Source organism: Diadema setosum, chromosome 15, assembly GCF_964275005.1.
Source record: "Diadema setosum chromosome 15, eeDiaSeto1, whole genome shotgun sequence".
Taxonomy (NCBI): Eukaryota; Metazoa; Echinodermata; class Echinoidea; order Diadematoida; family Diadematidae; genus Diadema; species Diadema setosum.
The window spans coordinates 33797696-33818606 of NC_092699.1; the positions used below are offsets into that span (position 1 = coordinate 33797696).

The 20911-nt window shown below is 38.8% G+C and overlaps 1 protein-coding gene across 1 annotated transcript; it reads right to left on the minus strand.

The window, feature by feature from the left end:
* Positions 1-9227: 9227 nt before the first annotated feature.
* On the minus strand, positions 9228-19776 carry LOC140238454 (arylsulfatase B-like). Its single transcript, XM_072318357.1, has 7 exons — positions 19486-19776; positions 18895-19081; positions 17487-17680; positions 16768-16975; positions 15747-15996; positions 13313-13467; positions 9228-9642 (listed from the first exon to the last, which is right to left on the minus strand). The coding sequence occupies exons 1-7, from the start codon at positions 19738-19740 to the stop codon at positions 9377-9379; spliced, it is 1515 nt and encodes a 504-aa protein (XP_072174458.1). The 5' UTR covers positions 19741-19776; the 3' UTR covers positions 9228-9376.
* Positions 19777-20911: the final 1135 nt, after the last annotated feature.

The window sequence follows — 20911 nt, forward strand, 5'->3', positions numbered from 1 at the left end:
GTAGAGGGTTAGATATATATATATATATATATATATATATATATAGAGAGAGAGAGAGAGAGAGAGAGAGGTAGAGGTAAAAAAAAAATGAAATTCTAAGAAAGAAAATGGAGGAGCCAGCAACACTCGATCTTGAATGTCTCGCACACAGTCTTATTGCGTCACAATAATTTTAATGTTACAGGTAGCGCGACCTTTCTACCAGCCGTTCTTGCCGGTGAAGCTGATATCGTGTGTGGGTCAGCGTGGGACGAGACGACAAAGTCCGAGGTCCAACTATTTCTGCGTCACGTCGCCCCTCCGCCGTCTCTCTCTGTCTTTTCGTCTCCGCACGTCCCAAAGTCGCAGGAATTTTGGGCATGCATGAAACCAGGTATAGAGATTATCATCCATCAAGTCATGTTCGCGTCAACTACAGAGATAAATATCTAAATAGATAGATATATACTATAGGAGTGAACTTATTAACAATATAATTAAGACCGAAATACGACTTGGATTTTCCTTCCCAACGGTGTGAATAAATCAGAACGAGGATCACGAACAGACGAAGAGAAGAAGAAAAAGAAGAAGAAAAAAAATTACAGAAGAAGAAGAAGAAACTCTGTCTTCTGATAGCGGGCTGCCGGCAACATTATATTCTTTCCTATTTTTTTTTTCACTGCAAAACATCTTGTCTCACTTGTATTTGAAACTGATAACTTTTTTATTGTACGAAAATAAAAACATACCACGGGAAACGAAGGGTTTTCATTTTATTCCGATGCGCTTCTAACCATGACGTTTTATCAAATATGCATCAACATTCACAGGATGTAGAAATTATACAAACAAAGAAAAGTAATTGCGACGATTAGTCATTTTCTTCAATGATGTATATTGAAGATAATTAATCTATCTAGCAGTTGACGGTCACATAACGAATGATGTTAGCCATTTATTTTGTCCTCATCCCTTTATCATGTGCACGTTTGTTTGACAAAAATGTACTCCTTGGATATTGCTCAAACATATTATCAGTACATGTACTCTTTGAATGATTTAGTTATCAAATTTATCAAGGTATAGGCTTGCTACTGTTATTTCAGTGAGGGATAAATATATACTGTATAGTCATTTCACATAACAGACCAGTTTCATCTAATAAATAATCAGTTCATTCCATTTAATTCATTGTATTTTGTTTGGTTTCGTTGCGTGAATGAAATTGACGATAAACATGATACAGTGCACACCCATTATAACGATGCACGGTATGTGTATAACGAAATTCCGGTTACAACGATGTAAAAATTAAGGTCATCCCATTATCCATATCACTCTATGTATTTTTACCGTTTATTTGTTCGGTTATAACAAATTTCTATATATCAAAAGAAAACTGCCGGTCCCGAGGACTTCGTTATAACGGGAAAATTTCGTTATAACGGGAATCCACTGTATGTATTCTTTCTGGCTGTCCAAAGACATTTCAGAGTGTCCACGAACACCTTGTGTTAACGGAGGAACTTGTGAGTACGGGGTTGAGAACAACAAGTGTTACTGCCTGCCCGGGTTTACCGGTGCCCACTGTGAAATAGGTATGCACTCTCCATCTCTCCTTCTTCCTCCTCCTCTTCATCATCATTATCATTATCATCCTACCCCGCCTCTCCCACAGCCAACGCACGCTCTCTCTTCTCTCTCCCCCTTTCTTCACTCAAGACGGTACCTTAAAGGGATGGTATAGTGTCGGTTGAGATGGGGGCATAAGAATTCGACCATTTTTTGATGACGATTATTTTGAGATAAGAATAAAACCTTTATGAAATACGAAAGAGCAAACCTTAAGAGGATTTTCAAAGTTTATTTGATTAAATTCTGTCTTAAAATGACTGAGATTTCCAAACCAAAGTGATCCTAATAAACGGTGGGACCCATCTTTAATTAGGGTCACTTTGTTTTACCTTGTTTTTGAATATCTAAGCCATTTCGAAACTAATTTTCATCAAATAAACTTTGAATTCCTCTCAGAAGATTATTGTATGCTCTGTAAAAATTCGTTAAGTGGTTTTTAAGTATGTCGCAGAAAGTTGTTAAAATATACCATCCTTTAAATGTTAACGTTTGTTTTGGTATTGATAGGGCGGGTTAAATTCATATCGCACGATCATCTACCAACACTAGAAAGGCTGACACCTTAATTTAAGTGATAGCACTGCAGTAAACTCCATTAATTATACATTTGACTACCAGATAATGGGTAATGACATGACATGAAGGAAGAAAAATATAATAACCGACGGCAGGCAAAACAAAGCAAGGAAACCGTGACTACTGATTAATGAGAAGGGATAGAGCTCATTATATCACCCTTCCCTGTGTTTACTTCATTTAATTCTAACGTGGTTTTTTCCCCGAGAATTGATCAGCAGTACTAGAGAATGCTGTCGCACAATAATCTAAAATGTATATATAACATAATGATCATGTATCATCCTTGTTTACGATAAATTTGTAAAGTGTCGCCTTGTAGGACCAGTTGGTGACAATATTGCTATCAACGACTATTTCTCTTTGCCAGATATTGACGAATGTCACAGTGAACCTTGTCTTAACAAAGGTCGCTGTGTGGATGGCACGGACGGGTACAACTGCACGTGTCTGCAATGGTTCGCGGGCAAGCACTGTGAAAAGAGAGGTGAATGACCCCATTCCTTGGGTCTATCTTTGTGGTCTTTAGATTAGTTTTCATGATTGAGCATAAGTTTGCGATCATTTCACATCTTGTGACGAAAGCATGAAAGGACTATACGCAGCCCCCTATGTTGATCTTTGTGTTTGACGTTTGCAGCACATAGGTATTGATGAACAATGTGACGGTTCTTACTCGATTACTCACTCGGATGTGTCTACGACAGTGAATTGTGTAATGCAAGTCAAGAGAAAGACATGATTGTAATATTGCAATATCTTATTATGAGGTGTTTTACATTATTCGATGATGTGTGGATATTAGATCTTACACATAAAATCCGAGGTCATGGAATGCATCACTGCAATATTGGACCGATTGTCGTCATAGCAGAACAGCCTGCTAGTATTAGAAATTGCTTTCATGCCTTATATGTTGCCGATATGCATCTATTATAGTAAGAGTATTTATATCATTGTACATCATCATGAGGAAGTGGACGGGTTGAAGCAGTATAAGTAATTTGATAACTAAAACATGTTCATGACAGTGTGAGCGCGTGATGGTGAGTGTGGGTGCTTGCCAAGGTGTGTGCGTTGCTTCTTTCTTGAGGCTGACTGGGCTTTAATGTGACAGGTATAGTTATTAAAATGGGCAGTTATTCTACGACTGAATTTGTACGTGTCTTGTCTTCTTACCTGGAAGCCATATTGATATCTCTGTCACAACGACTCAATCACATGCACGCACTTGTCACAGAGATTTTTCAAACAGTGGCTTGCGAACAGCATGCCCTCGAACTCGACTGCGGAACAGCCGCCGTCCACATTGTGGAGGCAAGCTACGGAAGACCCTCAGGAGCGAAGGTGTGTGGCGAGCCTCAAATTTCCGGCACCAACTGTCAGGCTTCGAACACGTTGTCGGTCGTGAAGGCAACTTGCGAAGGACGACCTGCCTGTTCCTTGTTGATATCCAGCGACAATTTTGAGCCGCCATGCCAGGCCACGCACAATTATTTGGAAGTTCGTCACGAATGCTGTGAGTCATTACATTGTATCTAATTTTCACGTATTAAAGTAAAGACAGACTTGCTAGGCGGACAAATTTTGGGGATGCAACTTCGTTTATGGAAGCCGAGATGGTATTGATAGGGTAAAGCTAATAGGGGCCTACATGCCCTCGAATTAGTAGTAGTAGTAGTAGCAGAAGTAGTAGAAATAGTATAGAAGTCTATGAACTTGCAGCTATAAATATACATGTACAGATGTAAACTGTTTACAAAATGACGTGTCGTATATTGTTAACCTCATCACGGATTATATCATATTCTTTAATTCATCCCATGAGTGGTGAATGGATATAAATATACAAATTACAGATAGTATAATGTCAGCATAGATATACATCTGTAAGTTTTTGTTAATAATACTGCATGATCTGTTATTTTCGTTCACGTGAATGCAGTATGCTCGGTACACACGTCGACCAGAGGAGACGGTTGGACGGAAGGCTGGACTACCGCCGTGCGGACGAATACCGGGAACGAACGCGTTGAGTTTTTCCTCCGATCTGCGAGAGATTCAATCGTCTACCTTTCACCTTTGAATGGCTCCGATGTAGGCGCAATCGATATTAGTAAGTTAAGCTGATTTCCATAGGGCATACAATGATGCCTAGGACCTATGGTGTATCTCATATCTTTCCGTAAGGCCCCAGGCACATAATTATAAATACGGATCCTCAAGGATCTACACATATTAACACGGCCGGATGAGCGCGGCCTGTACACGGACGAACACGGCATCTACACGGATCAACACGGCAGCTACACGGCAGCCACACGGACCATCCCGGATTGCTTTGCCAACACGGCAAACCCCGGATGACGCTGGATGTTTTTGACCTCAAAAATGTTGCCGTGTTGGTCTCCCGGATGTCCCCGGATCTACACGGACATACGCGGATGTCCAAGGTATTAACACGGATCTCTCCCCGGATCATGTCCGGGGTGATCTAGGATGTCTATGTGACTGGGGCATAAACAAGAACAATGTGGTACAATACTTGTATGACGAGTAAATACATTCTTGCACGTTATATCGAATATAGAGCACGGTACAGAGGAAAAACGGTTTCGTTTACCAGTCCTATTTTTAGCGCTTTCTTGAGTAAATCTGTACCAGAGTACAGCTTAGGGCCTACATGTAAATAGAGAAAAGCATCTCCAGTTGTGGTACTTTCCCTTCAACCGTTTGTCAACCAAACATCTTCCTATAAAGTATCATGCCGATAATCCACATCTCCTCTGAAGACATTTTCATATTCATCCTGTGAGACGTAGCTTAATAACCAGTATTTTTCTAGCAAAACTTTGAGCTCGAATTCTTTCTGCTACATTTCTGCATCAACAGTCCTTTGTGCCTCGGGCAACATCCTCTCGATGATCCGCAGTCCTTCTTGCAATCAGTGCGCAACAGCGACGGTATTTACGACCTTTTGCAGCCCTTCTGAATACATCGGGCTCTGGATTACGTTCACTGCAGGTTTGATCCGCGTTGGAATGATCGGCGAAAGTACTCCTACATTGGAATGGCAAGAAACCGATGCGTACCCAATCGGGTCCATCGGCGTACACTCGTTGCTAGGCTCGAACGCGGATTGGATGTTTTCGGCGCCTTGTGTGTGGGAGTAGTGACCATGTGAATACATGCGCTATCTAATTATTATTTTTGTTGGCCTTTAATAGTAAAGTAGAGTACCATATAATGCAATTGCGTATCAAAGGGAGTAGTAAGAATTTCATCCTATGTATGGGGAAGTTATTGAATTGTAAATTGCATCATGACTGATTTTATAAACCGCGTTTAAACACCTTGGTGGATCACATTGCTCGTTTTTCATTCACTCTGAGTTGCATCAAAATAAAAGTTTTACAATCATTAATTTTCTGCAAAGACGCAAAGAGAACCCCACTTAAGGCAGCATGCAGCAGATTACGCAGAGTAGCTATTATCATTCAATAAAGCACTATATACAATCTATCATACCGCTGTTTGATAGCTAACCTCAGTGTTTGTAACAACTGTCATGCTCTGTATGTAAAACAATGACACGGAATTACAGATACGATCATTTAATTTATCAGGTTAAATATGTCGAAATGTGTCTACAGTACAGAAATCTCGCGACAGTCGACTTTAAGCGGAAGACATGGTCTTTCAAAATGAGCAGAGCATGGTAGTATCAAAATTAACTTCATTTTATAAGTACAAGTTTTTGAATGGGATTACAGTACAGCCATTGACATTGAAACCATTTTGAATGATTGCCCTCTATCATACTACCCTATAAAGATTACTGCACTCATAAACACACACAAAATCAAGACTTTTACAGGCACTTTATATGTGTTTAACACTTGTGGAAAGTACTACAATTGTTTCATTCCACAAAACATAAAAAATCACGCAGTGTAAGAGTTAGGTGTGGTTTCGTATCTTTGAACATCTATGAAGTGTTTTACTTCAAAACGTACGTACATTTTTGTTAAATTTTGTTGTACTAATGCCATTTTTCTATCTTGCGCCTTTTGTAGACAAACATTAAATATATACTTGTAAACACATACATTTTTGTTTAATATTGTTGTACTGACATTGTATACCAATTCATCTCTTGCAGCATTTGCTATCAAATATAATTTTTACTATCAAAGCATTGCTATATTGTGACAGAAAGTACTAAAAAAGAAAAAACCTACACAAATTGAAATTCTTACGATCAATGTCTTCTTGGTCTCACCGGTAAGGCATCATTTGTTACAATGTGTTACTTAAAATGGGCTGCACACAAGAGACATGTGCAGCTCAATTATCATTGCACATAATTTGATTAAATGCCTCCAGCTGAATCGTACATTATTTTTTTGGAATGCATGGACAATTACAAGTGATTCAGATTTCAGATTTCTACGATGCCAATTTCTGCACCTTGGTATAATCTGGTATTGAGTAGGCTCATACAGCAAAATATGAGCTTGTTGTCTTGGCTTTAAAACATCTAATAAAACATTAGCTCTTCTCACAATCTGACCACTAGGCCTTAAGTCTACAGCCTAAAGTCACTTATTTCAGTATCTAACTATTCCATTCCACATGATTTGTCACAGAGAACATTAATGGACCACATTCCTGGAAATACGTTGTGTCTTTCTCCCTTTCTCTGTAACTTTCATGTGGAAAGGCTTGTACATAATCCGGAGTCCGCCGCATACTATACGTTGCGACCATTTTCCAGTCGTGCGACTGGGTCTTAGGGTCAGTTGTAGAGATTTGACATGTTGAATTTCCACAACCGGTTGTGGGCCTTCAGCCAATCAAGATACAGTAAAATGCAAGCTCACGCAGTGCGCACGCACTTTAATATTCATTGGTAAACAAAGACAGAACAGTTGTAAACCTACTCGTAAGGTCAGGTCGTATAGTGTGCTTTGGTACTGTAGGTCGTACAACTGGGTCTTATGATCCTAAGGTCGTATAGTCGTGAGTCGTATAGTGTGCGGCGGGGTTTAAACACAGCTTTAACAGCTGCAAAAGCATTTGAATTCATACATGCCCACAACATATATCATTTTAAACTGATGTGTGTGAGTATGAATATGTGTGTGTGTGAGTATTTGTGTGTGTGTGTATGAATATGTACAATGTATGTGTGTAAAGTTATGCAAGCCTGGATAACAAATCAAATTTCTGAGTGCTACAAGAAGGGACTTGCCCTGAGTTTTGATCGATAGCAGCTAACACAGGCCAGGAAGGAAATTTAAATCTTTATCATCATCTTTACACAAACCAAACATATAAGTTTTGTTGCTTGTGGGTAAAACATGTGAAATTTGTACCACACCTCCCCGAGTTACACTGGCAATAGCATACAATACTGCTCAGGTATGGGTGTGTTAGTGGAGATGCAGTACTCTTGAAAGGGTATTGACAATGGTGTTATAATATGTATGAGGTGCACAACATTGTGAAACCCATGATCAATGAGTGAGACGCATCTCGACTAACATCGCAAACTCAAACCTGTGCATCACTGGATTTACAAGATTGGTCAATGTTGATTTTCATGTACCTTTATGGATTAATACCAGTTAGCTACATGTAGAGCTTACTCGAAAACCAAGATCTCTGAAGAAAGCGTTTCAAACACATGCACTGAACACTAACCTAACGATTCTTTATGGTAAATAAGTGATTGAGTGAAAACAGATCTGTAACTAATTGAGTAACGCTGCCAAGGTATGAAACTGTGATGTCCTTGAGCGCGATACATCAAGCGCAACTCTGAGTGGTCGCCATCAGCAAACAAAACTTCTGCCCGCTTGACATGTTAGGCAAAAATGCAAGACTGTATGCATGATTGCTCTAATCCAATCATTTGATTAGGATCCATATTACCATTTACACATCAAATCACCTGGATTTGACCTTCTGAGGTAGCAATAGGTGTCTCTTGATAGGATATGCACAACCAATGCCAGGACAGCCCATCACCTAAATCGATGGAAGTTAATAGACAGCCCAACCTGTGACTGTTACATCCTTTGCCAGACAGCCCAGTTCAGATGCTGTCCAGGTGGCCTCGAGGGAATGAAAGACACAGCAGATGATGCCCTATCCTGGCTTGGCAGCCTGGATTTACCACTTTAACTACGCACATGTACATGTCATACGATATGAAGAAGGACAAGAAGAAGCCATAAAGTATTTGCACATTTCTGCTTTGATAGTTACCTCCCTGGTCTTTATAAATAATTTGTATAATAATATGTGAAATTTCAAAATGACTTCTGAAGTTCTGGAACTTAAGAACAGTAGCATATATTTACAAATGATCCTTTTTCTCCCTTTTTTTAAGTTGGCATTACACTATCCCAAAATTGACACAGGATAGCCGTACAATGTACGCATTGAGATTTTCAATTTCACAGGGTTAGACCCGAACTTGGTCAACAGCAAATCAATAGCCAGAGCAAGTGCTACTTTCAATGTAATTTCATTGAGCTCGAGCATTTTGAGCGCATTGGGAAAGTTTATGGAACTTCAGACATTTGTCCTTGTCTGACTTCACCCATAACCAAACTTGATGATGTACATGTACCTGTGCTGTGAGTTAGTAAACAACAATATTGCAAGTGCATACAGTACTTGTCATGGATAGTTCATTGATCTTTGACATTTAACCTTGTACATCAAACTTTTCATGACACCACCACAGCCGCCTACCGAATAGTGATGCCCAAGTCTAAGTTCTGCTTTGCAGGCAAGGTGAAAACTTATTAATTTTAATGAAAAAGAAATAATAATCCTCGAAAAGCTACTTAAGCACTGTTCAAGTATGTTAATTTTCCATCGACAGATACAAGAGGGAGTGAAGTTAAAAGAATAAGTACTCAGTCTTTAACAGGTCATATGTTAACTAATAACGTATTGACTCGCATCAATGGGTGAAAACAAGAGTGACCTGTAGAAAAACTATCTGTAATTTTGCCAGTCATGGTGGAGACTTAAAAATAATGACAAACAGAATATGACAGGTGTGGCTGACATACTCTGTCTCAAAATGATGTCTACCTATAACACATATCTTCCTCAATGTCATGTCAACCTCAATGACACCTCTACCTCAATGACGAAAGTGAGGTCACTTCCAGCTGTCCCAGACATTATCGTGCAGGGCGGGGTTGGCATTGGGGTCGCCATCTGGAAATCGCACCGGCACGGCACCATCCTGGTAATGCTGCAGCCTTCCGAGGAGGAAGTTTACAACGTCTCCCTGCTCGTCGGAGACATCAAAGTATTCGTAAGGGTCGTTTTTGATGTTGAAGAGCCAGACGCATTTTCCCTTTGGAGTATCCGGGACGACGGGTGTCAAGCCCGACTCTGCTGGGGGTATCCAACTCCCATTTCCTACAACAGGTGAGGACAGAGAGTACAAGTGTAACGCTTTTGCTTTACTTTCAGGTGCATGCCTCTCAAAACTCTATATTTAATTCAGAACCAGCCTACCTATCAAAATGTCAGGTAGGTCAGGATAAGATGGTAGCATACTATATACATTTCAGTTTCTTGACACATCTGACATCTGCCTAAATCTTTAAACCCAAATGCCCTCAAAGAATTAATAAAAATCATGATTCTTTCCCTTTTTTTTCATTCTTCAACTTTCAATTTGAAGATTCTTGGTACAGTCAAACCTGCCTAAGTAGCGGCCATCCAAGGGAAACGGAAAAAGTGACCGTTATAGACAGGTAATCCAACTTTATGTGCATTGCCTATACATGTACATGTATCATCGTTGGATACATCGATAAGTATTTTATGTACATTTGTACATGTGTACATATGCACACAATGTGTTTCATGCATTGAACAATGCCAGTGTTTATGAAATTCTTGCACAGTAGCATGTGTACAGTCGTGAAGAAAGCATAACACTAGTGCATTACTATGACTGAATAAGTGATGAATGTCTTGCATGAATTACCTGCTCTGTGGCCACTATAGACAGGTTAAAATTTACCGCGGGAAACAAAATCTGTGGCCGCTGGCCGCGTTAGACAGGTGGCCGCTTTACACAGGGTCTTTAACAGGGCTTTTCTCTTGGGGGGATTTTTCAGTGGCCGCTATAGACAGGTGCCCGCATAGGCAGGTGCCCGCTAAGGCAGGTTTGACTGTGCTGCAAATATAAGAATTCCTGAAGTGGCTGTTTCATATTCCAAATGAAATTTGTAACTACTTAACTCTTCTTGTTAAAGAAGAAAAGTGGAAGAAAAGCGGATTAACACACGCATTAAAAAAAAAAAAAATGAATCAAGGAAATCCTCTCAAAAAATAAAATTGAGTTGATAATGCTACCCGAATCTGAAGAATTGACCTGTTTGCTCGGATGTATTCAGATTTTTAATTCAAAAATTGTTCCAGACAGTCAGAAACTTGCCCAAGGCTTCTCCTACAAAGCCACATACTAATTTGAGAAAACTGAGTTCAAGAGGTCAAGTGTGACAATGAATTGCATAATTATGTCCAGGTGAATGGAATACTCTACATGCCATAATAATTCTGTGGAGTTTAATTTTTGTGAATTTAGTAGCACCATGCAAAAAGGCAAACTCTAATCTAGACATGATTGAATCATGAATCCACATAATTCTCTGTCAATTACTATACTCCATGATCCTGATTTCACAAAGTGCAAATAAAAAGGGAATATTCTGGAAGAAATGTAAGGATTCATCATTAAAGGACCTTCATAAACATAAGGATTGAGAAAATGTAGCAATATTAGTAGAACACATCATTGAAAGTTTGAGGAAAATCAGACAATCTGTTCAAAAGTTATGAATTTTTAAAGTTTTTGTGCAGTACACCGCTGGATGATAAGACTACTGCAGTGTATGATGTCACATGCGTACAACAATATAAGGGAAATATAAAGAGAATTTCACAAAGAATTATAATTTCATCTTTTGAAAAAAGTATACATTCCCTTGACTTGTTACCAACATATGTTACGGGTAATATTATTCCCCAGTATACCTTTAGAAAGAGGCAAGCCAAATGCTCTTTTATTATGCGAAAAAAATGCAAATATGTTGAATTTTCTCTACATTTTCTTTATACTGTTGTACTCATATGACATCACAAGCTGTATTAGTCTCCTTGTCCAGCAGTTCCAACACAAAAATTTTAAAAATTCATAACTTTTGCATCGACTGTCAAATTTTCCTCAAACTTTCACTGATGTGTTCTACTAATATTGCTGCATTCTCTCAATCCTTAATGTTTATGAAGGTGAACTTGTCCTTTAACTATAACAAATGCAATCTCAGAAAATTAATGATCTGCAATGAAGGGGCTTTCACTCATGAAAAAAATATGTGTATGCTTAAGTTGAAATTACAGAACACCTGATATCAAAGTAAACAAAACACTAACATCACAGCTGACGTACTGAAAGGACTTGCCCTAGGTAATATAGATTCTGCACTTTATTTTGCCTCATGATCGTGAGAATCATGCAAACAATGGCAAAATTTTGTCACTGTTTACACTAGAACCAATCAAAGTGGAAATGAATATGTTTGATTAAATGCAAAGAGTACAATTACAAAATACCTGCTGATGAACATGAAACAACAGTACACATTCACTACACAGTCTCTGGCTCTTTGTTCATTGTCATCTCTAAACTTTCAAGACACAAAGCATTTGCTGAAAGCACTTTATTACAACAACCAATACTGGCTCGGCATAAAACAGGAGCAGAGCGAGGTAATTATAGTGCGTTAATGCTACTCAAACTTTGTGCAGTCATTACCTGAGAGTCCTCATATTTACTTGACAAACACTATAGTCTGAAACAGATGGCACATGCACAGTAATCCTGCCCTTCAATAGTGACCCGTTTCTATATAGTTACTGTTCACTGTCCTCTCTTTACAGTTGGTCACAGTAATGACAAGATATGATATGTAAGATATGATATCGTATATGATAAAATACAAAATAATATAAATACAATACAATACAATGCAATACAATACAATACAAAACAGTATGTCCCAAAAAATAATTAAAATCGGATTTTTGCATTGATAACATGCAATATGATTAAACTGTCTAAATGCTACAAATACTTCAGGGTACATCTTAGCTCTATTTTGCAGAAAACCCCATTCAGTTTGGTTAAGCAGTCACAGAGAAATGTGGATTGTCGTAAAGCATGTCATGAGTCTGATTCTTCAAAGTTTAGCACTTTTCCAAGTTCAGCACTTGGATGCTCTTGGAACTACATATTAATGTGTAAATATAATAGACAGATTGCATTTTTAAAGTTATCACTGCAGAGGGTACCCTTGCAATTTATTTTGGGACATACGATACAGTATGAATGATACTTACAATGACACACACAACATATGCATATTACATACAATGTACAAGCACCAGTAGTGTTAACTCTTTATGTGCCATGGTGGAAACCCACTGTGTGCCACATTATTCTGAGACACGAAGGTAGCCATGCTTCGAGAAAGAATTCGGTTTTTCCAGTTTGTATAACTTCTATAAATTTCTGTTACGGTAGACACAATATTGAGCAAAGTTAAAGAGGAATGCCATACTTTACTTCGATATAAATTGTATGACAAATTTATTTCCAATTTTTCTTTTGAATGACTAGTTGCTACATCACTGTAAAGGCACGACTTTTGCACATAAAACCGTGACAGAAACTTAGAATGTACACGCAAATCTAGTTGTTAACACCGCTTGATAGTCAATCAACACATAGAATGCAAGCCGTATGTGAGAGGAACAAAAGCGCGAGAAACGCTTTCATCGTACCGCGGGATTAGCGATTTATCGATCGGTTTAAGCGGTTTTGTTTGTTGAGCAGAATATGCGAAGTTGGCACGCCGTCGACCGAGTCGGACGTGCGAACGTGGCACATAAAGAGTTAATGATGCAAGTTTGTGTCTGTACATGTGCACAGTCGCAACTTTAAGTTTCTCGTGTTCCACCACACTTATTTCATATCTGATGACACACAGCCAACAGTTGCGGTATTCCTACATACCTGGAGATCCAGTGATTAGTTTCCAATCTTTGTATCGGATTGCTGCCCTGATGGACGTGTTGAACTTTGAGCTTGTGTAATTGCACATTTCCGGCGGGTCTTGCATGGGGTCAATGTTGTGCACCAGCTCAACCCTGGGTGAGGGGAGACCCTTACTGTTGATTCAATAAAGGATTGATCGTAAGGGAAACATGAACAAAAGAATAAGAAAATTGTCATTCAAATCATTTTTTTTTTTTTTTTTTTTTTTGTGGGGGGGGGGGGGGGGGTAACACGTCAAGGTCCAAGAAGAGTGTTAATTTCTTTGCATATTGATTCCATCATCATTTCTAGAGAATGAGGGCAAACCATACCAAGTCATATTCAAAACATCATGTAACATTTGAACATATCCTACACTAAAGGCAGCATGTTCAAACATCAATTTGAATCAATCAAAGTGTTTCTGTCATAAAAAACAACAAATGACTAGAATTCATGTTGATATTATCACATAGCCTAATAGTCATGAAAGTTCTGTTTTGTTTCTTTCATTAACTTATTATCAGCTAACTCTGCAGAAGTGGAAGTCACATAACTTGCACTATGCCTATTAGTTGAATACGTTTGTTTGACAAACTGCAAAAAATCTACTAGTACTATACAATATGTATTTTCTAAACCAAATTTTGATTGAGTAGAACTACTTTCAAGGGTCCTACCAGATTTGACTTAAATGCATAGATACTTGTTTTTCCTCATTTGTTTTGTTGTTTTGTTTGTTTGATTTTTATTTATTTATCTATTTTTTTTTTTTTTTTGGGGGGGGGGGAGGGAGGTATTCATAATATTGCTTTCACTCAAGTACTTTGTAATGGAGTTTGAAGCAATTTGCAACACAATTATTAGCACCCTAGATCGTAGGTTTGGAGCTGCATCTACAGTGCTCACCCCAATCCCTTGGACGGGATTCCCTGACAGGATGAAGCTTTATGGTGCATAAATGAGACCGGCTACAACAAAAGGATCCTAAAGTCGCTGACGGCTGAGCCAAAAAAAATTGAGTTTGAAGTCACATCATCAAAATTGGTCAAAACAATCGGATTTCTGTTTTTGGCATAATTCTGTACTGTAATGTCTAGTCTATCATCTGCCGATATTTCGAAGCTAAATGATTAAAGAAAAGGCAAACAATCAGCGTTTTTCTGAGCCATGATTTTCCGAATTTCAACGTACCAGAAACATGTCCGACGCGATTTAGCGCCGCAGCTAGACTCCGCCCCTAGCAATGAGGGAGTGAACTTATTGGTCAGTGCATGACATCCTGATTAGTGATTGGTCGTGCGTAGACCGCTGGCACTAAGCTTGAATGAACATTGCGGAGGTTGCAAGGAGCATACCTTCTATTGTCAAGCAGTGAAAATTGTCTTGCCTCCCCTTGACCATAATAGCGTCGGAAGGATATCTTTCAAGACGTTTTTCTCGAAACTTTGATTTCCTCCACCACTTGACATGTGCTAATAAAATCATTGATATGTCCGCAACCGAGTACTTTTATTAGTTGTGCAATATCAAATTAAAGTAGAAGAGTAAGGGAATAATGTCAATTTTCAGAAAATTGTCCTCCCCGACTTTCGGATCCTTTCGTTGTAGCGGGCCACAAATGTGACCGTGCATCACAAAACAAACAAAAGTCGCACCCCTTGTTTTGAGATGAGCACTTGAGAAAGGTGAAATGGTTCTGAAAGAGCTATTGTTCTACATTACCAGCCTTGTTTGTTCTTTAGTTTGGGATCTTAATGTGAATGGGAAAGTGTGTTTTCAGCAGTTTTTCTACAACCCTTTTTGGGGGGATAGTAGAATGATCAGGTATGTCTTAGAGGCCACTTTTCATTGCTTGAAATCCTTAACACACTCTTCGCTTTAAAGTCTAATAACTTTTGAAAGAATAACACTGCTGCTTTGAAAGTTAGCACTAGTCATGGACAGAATGTGTTAGAAGAACATGCTCAATTTGATGATCCCTTCTTTAATGTTGCTGTGGTGGTTAACATCTTTACCAAACACGGCTTCTTTACCAAGCACGGCTTGGTAAAGATTAAGCGCTTGAATAGACCCTGTACTTCAGAGCCACTTCTCTCAGTTCACCCTTTTCCAGAGTGTGTGCTTTCTTTCCAGTATTTAGGTAGGTTTGGGGAATCCATTTTAAAGCTGAAAGTCTGCTTGTTCAGAATCTACCCTTTAAAATCCATGTCTGGCGACTATTTGTTGGTTTTGTGATGCAGGGTCACAAAATGATATATTCCACCTTTAAAATCTTTGTCCTCCTAATTCCAATCTTTTTTTTTTCCCTACCACTGCGTAACAAAGGAACAAAACAAAATAAAACAAAAAACAACAACAAAACAGTGGTAACCTAGTAACTGATTAAAAAAAAAGTCCTGGATGTTATTACCTAATAGTGTCCCACATGTTGTATCCATCCAGCTTTGTGCCGTTCAAGCTGTGCCCTGCCAGTCCTTCGACTAGGGTTGGAAACCAGTCACTCACATGGATCAACTCCCTGCTGATGTTGCCTCTCACGTTGGCTGGCAGTAAGGGACTGGACACAAAGCCTACACCATGCATTCCCCCATCCCACAGCGAACCCTTCCACCCGCGCAGGGGGTAGTTGTTCCCACCCTCAAAGACCTGGCCTCCATTGTCTGTTGAAATGACAAGAAATAAGTCATTTATCCCTTGAACCAGATGTTTTGTGTTGCCCTGCCATGTCCCAGAAACATTGGTGATATACATCTTTCTAACGTAAACTTCAAAATTTATTGTTAGTTTTTCCATATTAAAGACAGAGTTTACAAAAGTTTAAAATGAAAATGTCAAAATTGGCCCGACTTTGGTTGCTATCTCTCGCATAAAGACTGTTGAAACAAAGCATCAACATAAAAATCATACATGATATGATAAGTCAATTTCTGCCTAGGTCAAAGTTGAATATATGATGAAAATGTAAGAAGTGTTTTTAACGTATGTTCATTATATTTTGCAGGTGAAATATTATCTCAATCATGACTTATTCTTTCATCAAAATATATAACTTTTTATGAAGAGTGAATGAATAAGATCTGATGCAAGAATACTTACTTTTTCCCCTCATTTCGGATACAGTGCACTCCTGTTATAACTAACATGGTGATAACAAAATTCCGGTTACAACGAAGTAAAATTTATCTGCAACATTAAAAAACATTAAATGTATTTTTATTGTTTATTCATTTGCATTCGATTTTAACCAAATTTTGATATAACGAAAGAAAATTGCCAGTCAAGAGGACTTCATTATAATGGGAGTCCACTGCACCCAAATCACACATTCAGTGCTTACTCAGTTTTGTTTTCTAATTCCAGACATATGACCCTCCATACATAAAAGTCATCCAAGAGACCAAGCTAATAATGTGAGAAAGTTTGTACTTTACCTGTTGAGAAAACAAGCACTGTATTGTTCCAGAGGCCTTGCTCTTTTAGAGTGTTGGTAATGTTACCGACAGCCTCGTCCATACAAGTTGTCATTCCAGCATAAACACGTCGATTTCTGTCCGTGATGTTTGCATACTGTTGCTCATATTGTTTTGGCACCTCGAGAGGAGAATGGACTGCTTGGAATGGTACGTACAGGAACAGTGGCTGTGAGATTGAACAAAAGACAGTAGTCACATCATCACAGAAATCTGAAGTGAAAAAAAAAAAACACAAAATGCAAGAAAATGTGATTTGGCTTCAATAAGAGCACGACAATGAAACAAATTCTATACACAAGATATTTCTTTGACTTCCTGTGTTTAATTGGCATTCTAAAGAAAGTGCCCATTCATATAACCTGTACCACAAAGAGTTGCAGTTGCATTATTCAATTCAATTCAATTCAATTCTATTCAAAAATCACACATAAATAACAAGATAACACAAATCGCTGATACAAAAATTTACATGGTTTTTTAGGACCCCGAAAGAAGCAAGGCTTGTGAGTGGGGCCCTATGCAAGGTACAAATAAGTTGGGACTCAGCAGCACAAAGGCCAACCGCCAACAAATCAATGGATATGTAGCAAGCTGATAATGTAATGATCTAAAAATATCACAGCATATTACACTAATCTAAGAAATGGAAGAAGGGGCGTTTAGTGGTGGGCACTCACCATACTTTTATCATGCTGCTTGATAATATCTTGGGCTCGCATGGCAAAGAGATGTGTTGAGTAGATCCCTGAATAATTCTTGGCTGGCTGGAGGTTATCCCTGAGATCCAGGCCTTTCCAGCCCTGTGTGAAATTAAATGGGCCTCCACCATGGCGCATGTGGGTATTGTAATCTTCACTTCCTGTCAGATATCCTGGATTAAAGTTGGAAATTAAAACAACATCACAGAGCTTACAAAACTGGAACTTAACGTCTCAATTTCCAAACTTGCAGAAGATGGGCTAGATGAAAGAATGTTATGACAGCTTTCTGACTATTATAAAACTTTCTGGTACAATTTGAGTGAAGGGTTCAATAACATGAGACGTGATATCATCAACATAACTGTCATTAATCACTGCTGGCTGTACTGGAAATACTGAAACCTTTTACCATTCTACCTTCTGCAGACACAACACAGTTCCTTGCTCTTATTCGATCCTTTTTCAAAGATCACCAGTGTGTATAAAGTACAAAGTAGGGCATCAGAAGGACAAAGAAGAAATGTGACCTCCTACCTCATGACCCACAATAAATCACAGATTAGGATTCTCTATAACAGACTAATGTATGTCATCTGGGATGACATACGGAATCTTTTCTAATTTGTTTTACCTGGAAGGGTAATCTTTTCTTTCCCTACTGTCAAAATTTGGCAGCTGAATACAAAACTGAAATAGAGATGTTAGCAATTTTTCTGGGCCACACTTTTTTTTTTTTCAGACAGGCACTCCATTTACTGGGGAATAGAACATGTTTTCATTGATACATGTACTTCTGCACAGCACACCTGAGTGATGCTAATCTTGAAAAAAGCCTCTTTTCTCCCTTTTCTATCAAACTGCACCATTCAACTCTCTAATTTCAGTCACTCTTTGAATGGGTTAGGATGATCCGATTTTCATTTTAACAAGTTATTTATCTAAAGCTCAGATGTTACTCTTGTATACTATGTAGAAAAGCAGAAGGTCATTTTGGCCGACATTTTGTGGGTTTTGAGCTGGGCAGTCAAAAATATACAAATGATCAAATATCTGAACAAGAACAAGAAACATATAAATACAACTATTTGGGGCACATTTGTGCAACAATAAAAAACAAAATCAAAAACAAAACTTGTAGAATCACTTGCCAAGGAACTGTGTTGAGATTTGTATGTGACTTTTAAAACAACATAGGCCTACTGCCCGCATTCTTCAACCATGGTACACAAGGTACTCAATTTGGCCTAATAAACGATGAATACTGCCTTCCTGATACACAGGTCCCACCTTAAATCTATAAATTAATTAGAGGTCTATTTGTCTGGAAATAATCTCCTGACAGCACTAAAATATTCTGGTCATGAATGACAACAGCGCATTTTACCAAATGCCGAATGGAAGCCTCGATTGGTAGGCCAGCACGCCCGCTTGTAAAATCCCAGGTGCCATTTTCCGACCACGTGAGTGGCGTATCCCGCTTCCTGCAGCTTGTTGGCCAGGGTGGGGTCTTCTACTGGGAGACAGTTTGGTTGAGGCGGCCATATGATCTCGTGCTGTAGACCAGTGTGAATCTGGTGGAAGAATCAATTCCACTTATTCCGATCCTATAGCCAAAATTGAATAGAGTCTACACCATATTTCAAATAAAAAAACATAACATACAACATACAAGCTTATCATTGATCAAAAACGACCATCAATTTTGACAACATGTTGATTAAATACCTTCATACATTTTTAGTTTCAAGGATAAAGATTGTAAGTAGGAAAACTTAATAGCTGCTGTAATTAGCTTCTTTTTTAACCTCCTGATTACGATATTAATGGATTTTACCTTTTTAGCATCATAATAGATGTACTTTTTTCTTTGCTTTTTTTTTTGTTTGTTTGTTTGTTTTTAATTGAGTAACTCTACCATTACCAGGAATACCAGTACTTGTAGTAGGCCTGGCTATAGTCGATACCACCTTCCTACCTGATATCGTCCACTCATGAGCTGGCTTCTGGTTGGTGTGCATATCGGCTGGACGTAGTAATTCTCGAGCTTAACGCCTGCACCAGCCAGTGCGTCCAAATTCGGTGTTTTGATGACCTTATTGTCGTGATAACCGATATCATGGAAGCCATAGTCGTCTGCTAGAATGAACACGATGTTTGGAGGTGATTCACAATGCACGGACGCTAGGGTAGACAGCACGAATAGAGCAAACACACGCTTTGTGGTTTCCATTGTTCACGGCTCACCGACACAAAGACCCAAAGTGGTTTTGGAATCTAACTAGGTCGGATTTTTGGTGGTTCAAGTGAACGTTCGTTCAACTTACATTCAAATTTCAACATGTCATGCCAACTTCATGACTTACACTGGTCACTGCACTGCAATGCCAATTGGCAATGTGCACCTGTATGTAGACAGAAAGATCCGTCTGTCCGGAGGAGTCTTTTACATTTTTCACGTTATCGCTCTCCTACGGAAGGGATCCGTGAAGCCAGACGCAGTCTCCGCGGTACATTCCCCGACGGCCAGATACAGACTGATCTTTCGGTCAAACCTGTATGCTGCACCTGCACACGTAGACACCTGTAACAGAATGCCCGTCGCGGCGTCGCCTGCTCAATCTTTATAGACTCTCGCTCACTGTGTATAAAGTCGGTAATTCACCAGAAGTACATATTTTTGAAAATCGATCTCAGTGATGTTTCACAAACAATTTCTGATTGAAGGCAGGACAACTAGTTCAAGGATTTCAGGCCTTGGATGTCGTGACATGAAGACCTCTAATACTACATAGGCATAGCTAGTACCTCCTTGGTTGCACTCCGCTCTGAACATTTCGTAAGGAACGGTTCTAATCGTTTACCAGGTCAGGTGACCTTATCATGTGATTCAGCTGTGCTGGATGCATTTCTGACGTCATGCCTCTCGACAGTGGAGAACAAGATCCAGCTATAATATAGGATGTTGAAAGTTGAAAGTCTGAGGAGTACCATTTTCTAAGCACAACACATTTTTTATACAGAAAATTGAGTTAATTATGAAATTAAGAAGTTACCGTTATCTTTCACGAAACATTAGTTTATCAGTCACTATTAATATATGCAATCTTCAGAGTTTCACATTTTAAATTCCTTGGCGTTATTGTAGATGAGAAACTTTCTATTGTAATATAATTTCACGTAATATAGGCCTATAGGCGTTATTGATAGACTAAAACTGTGTTTACCTAAAAAATCAGTACTTATGTTATACTCCTCATTGATATTGCCTTACCTTAATTATGGAGTTTTAGTCTGGGGCAACACGCACCAAAATTTGTTGGATACTGAGTGAAAATCCTTTTGCATACTGGCCCAAGTTATTGGAATTCCATGCATCCCGATATTAAAAATGCCCCCTCTAT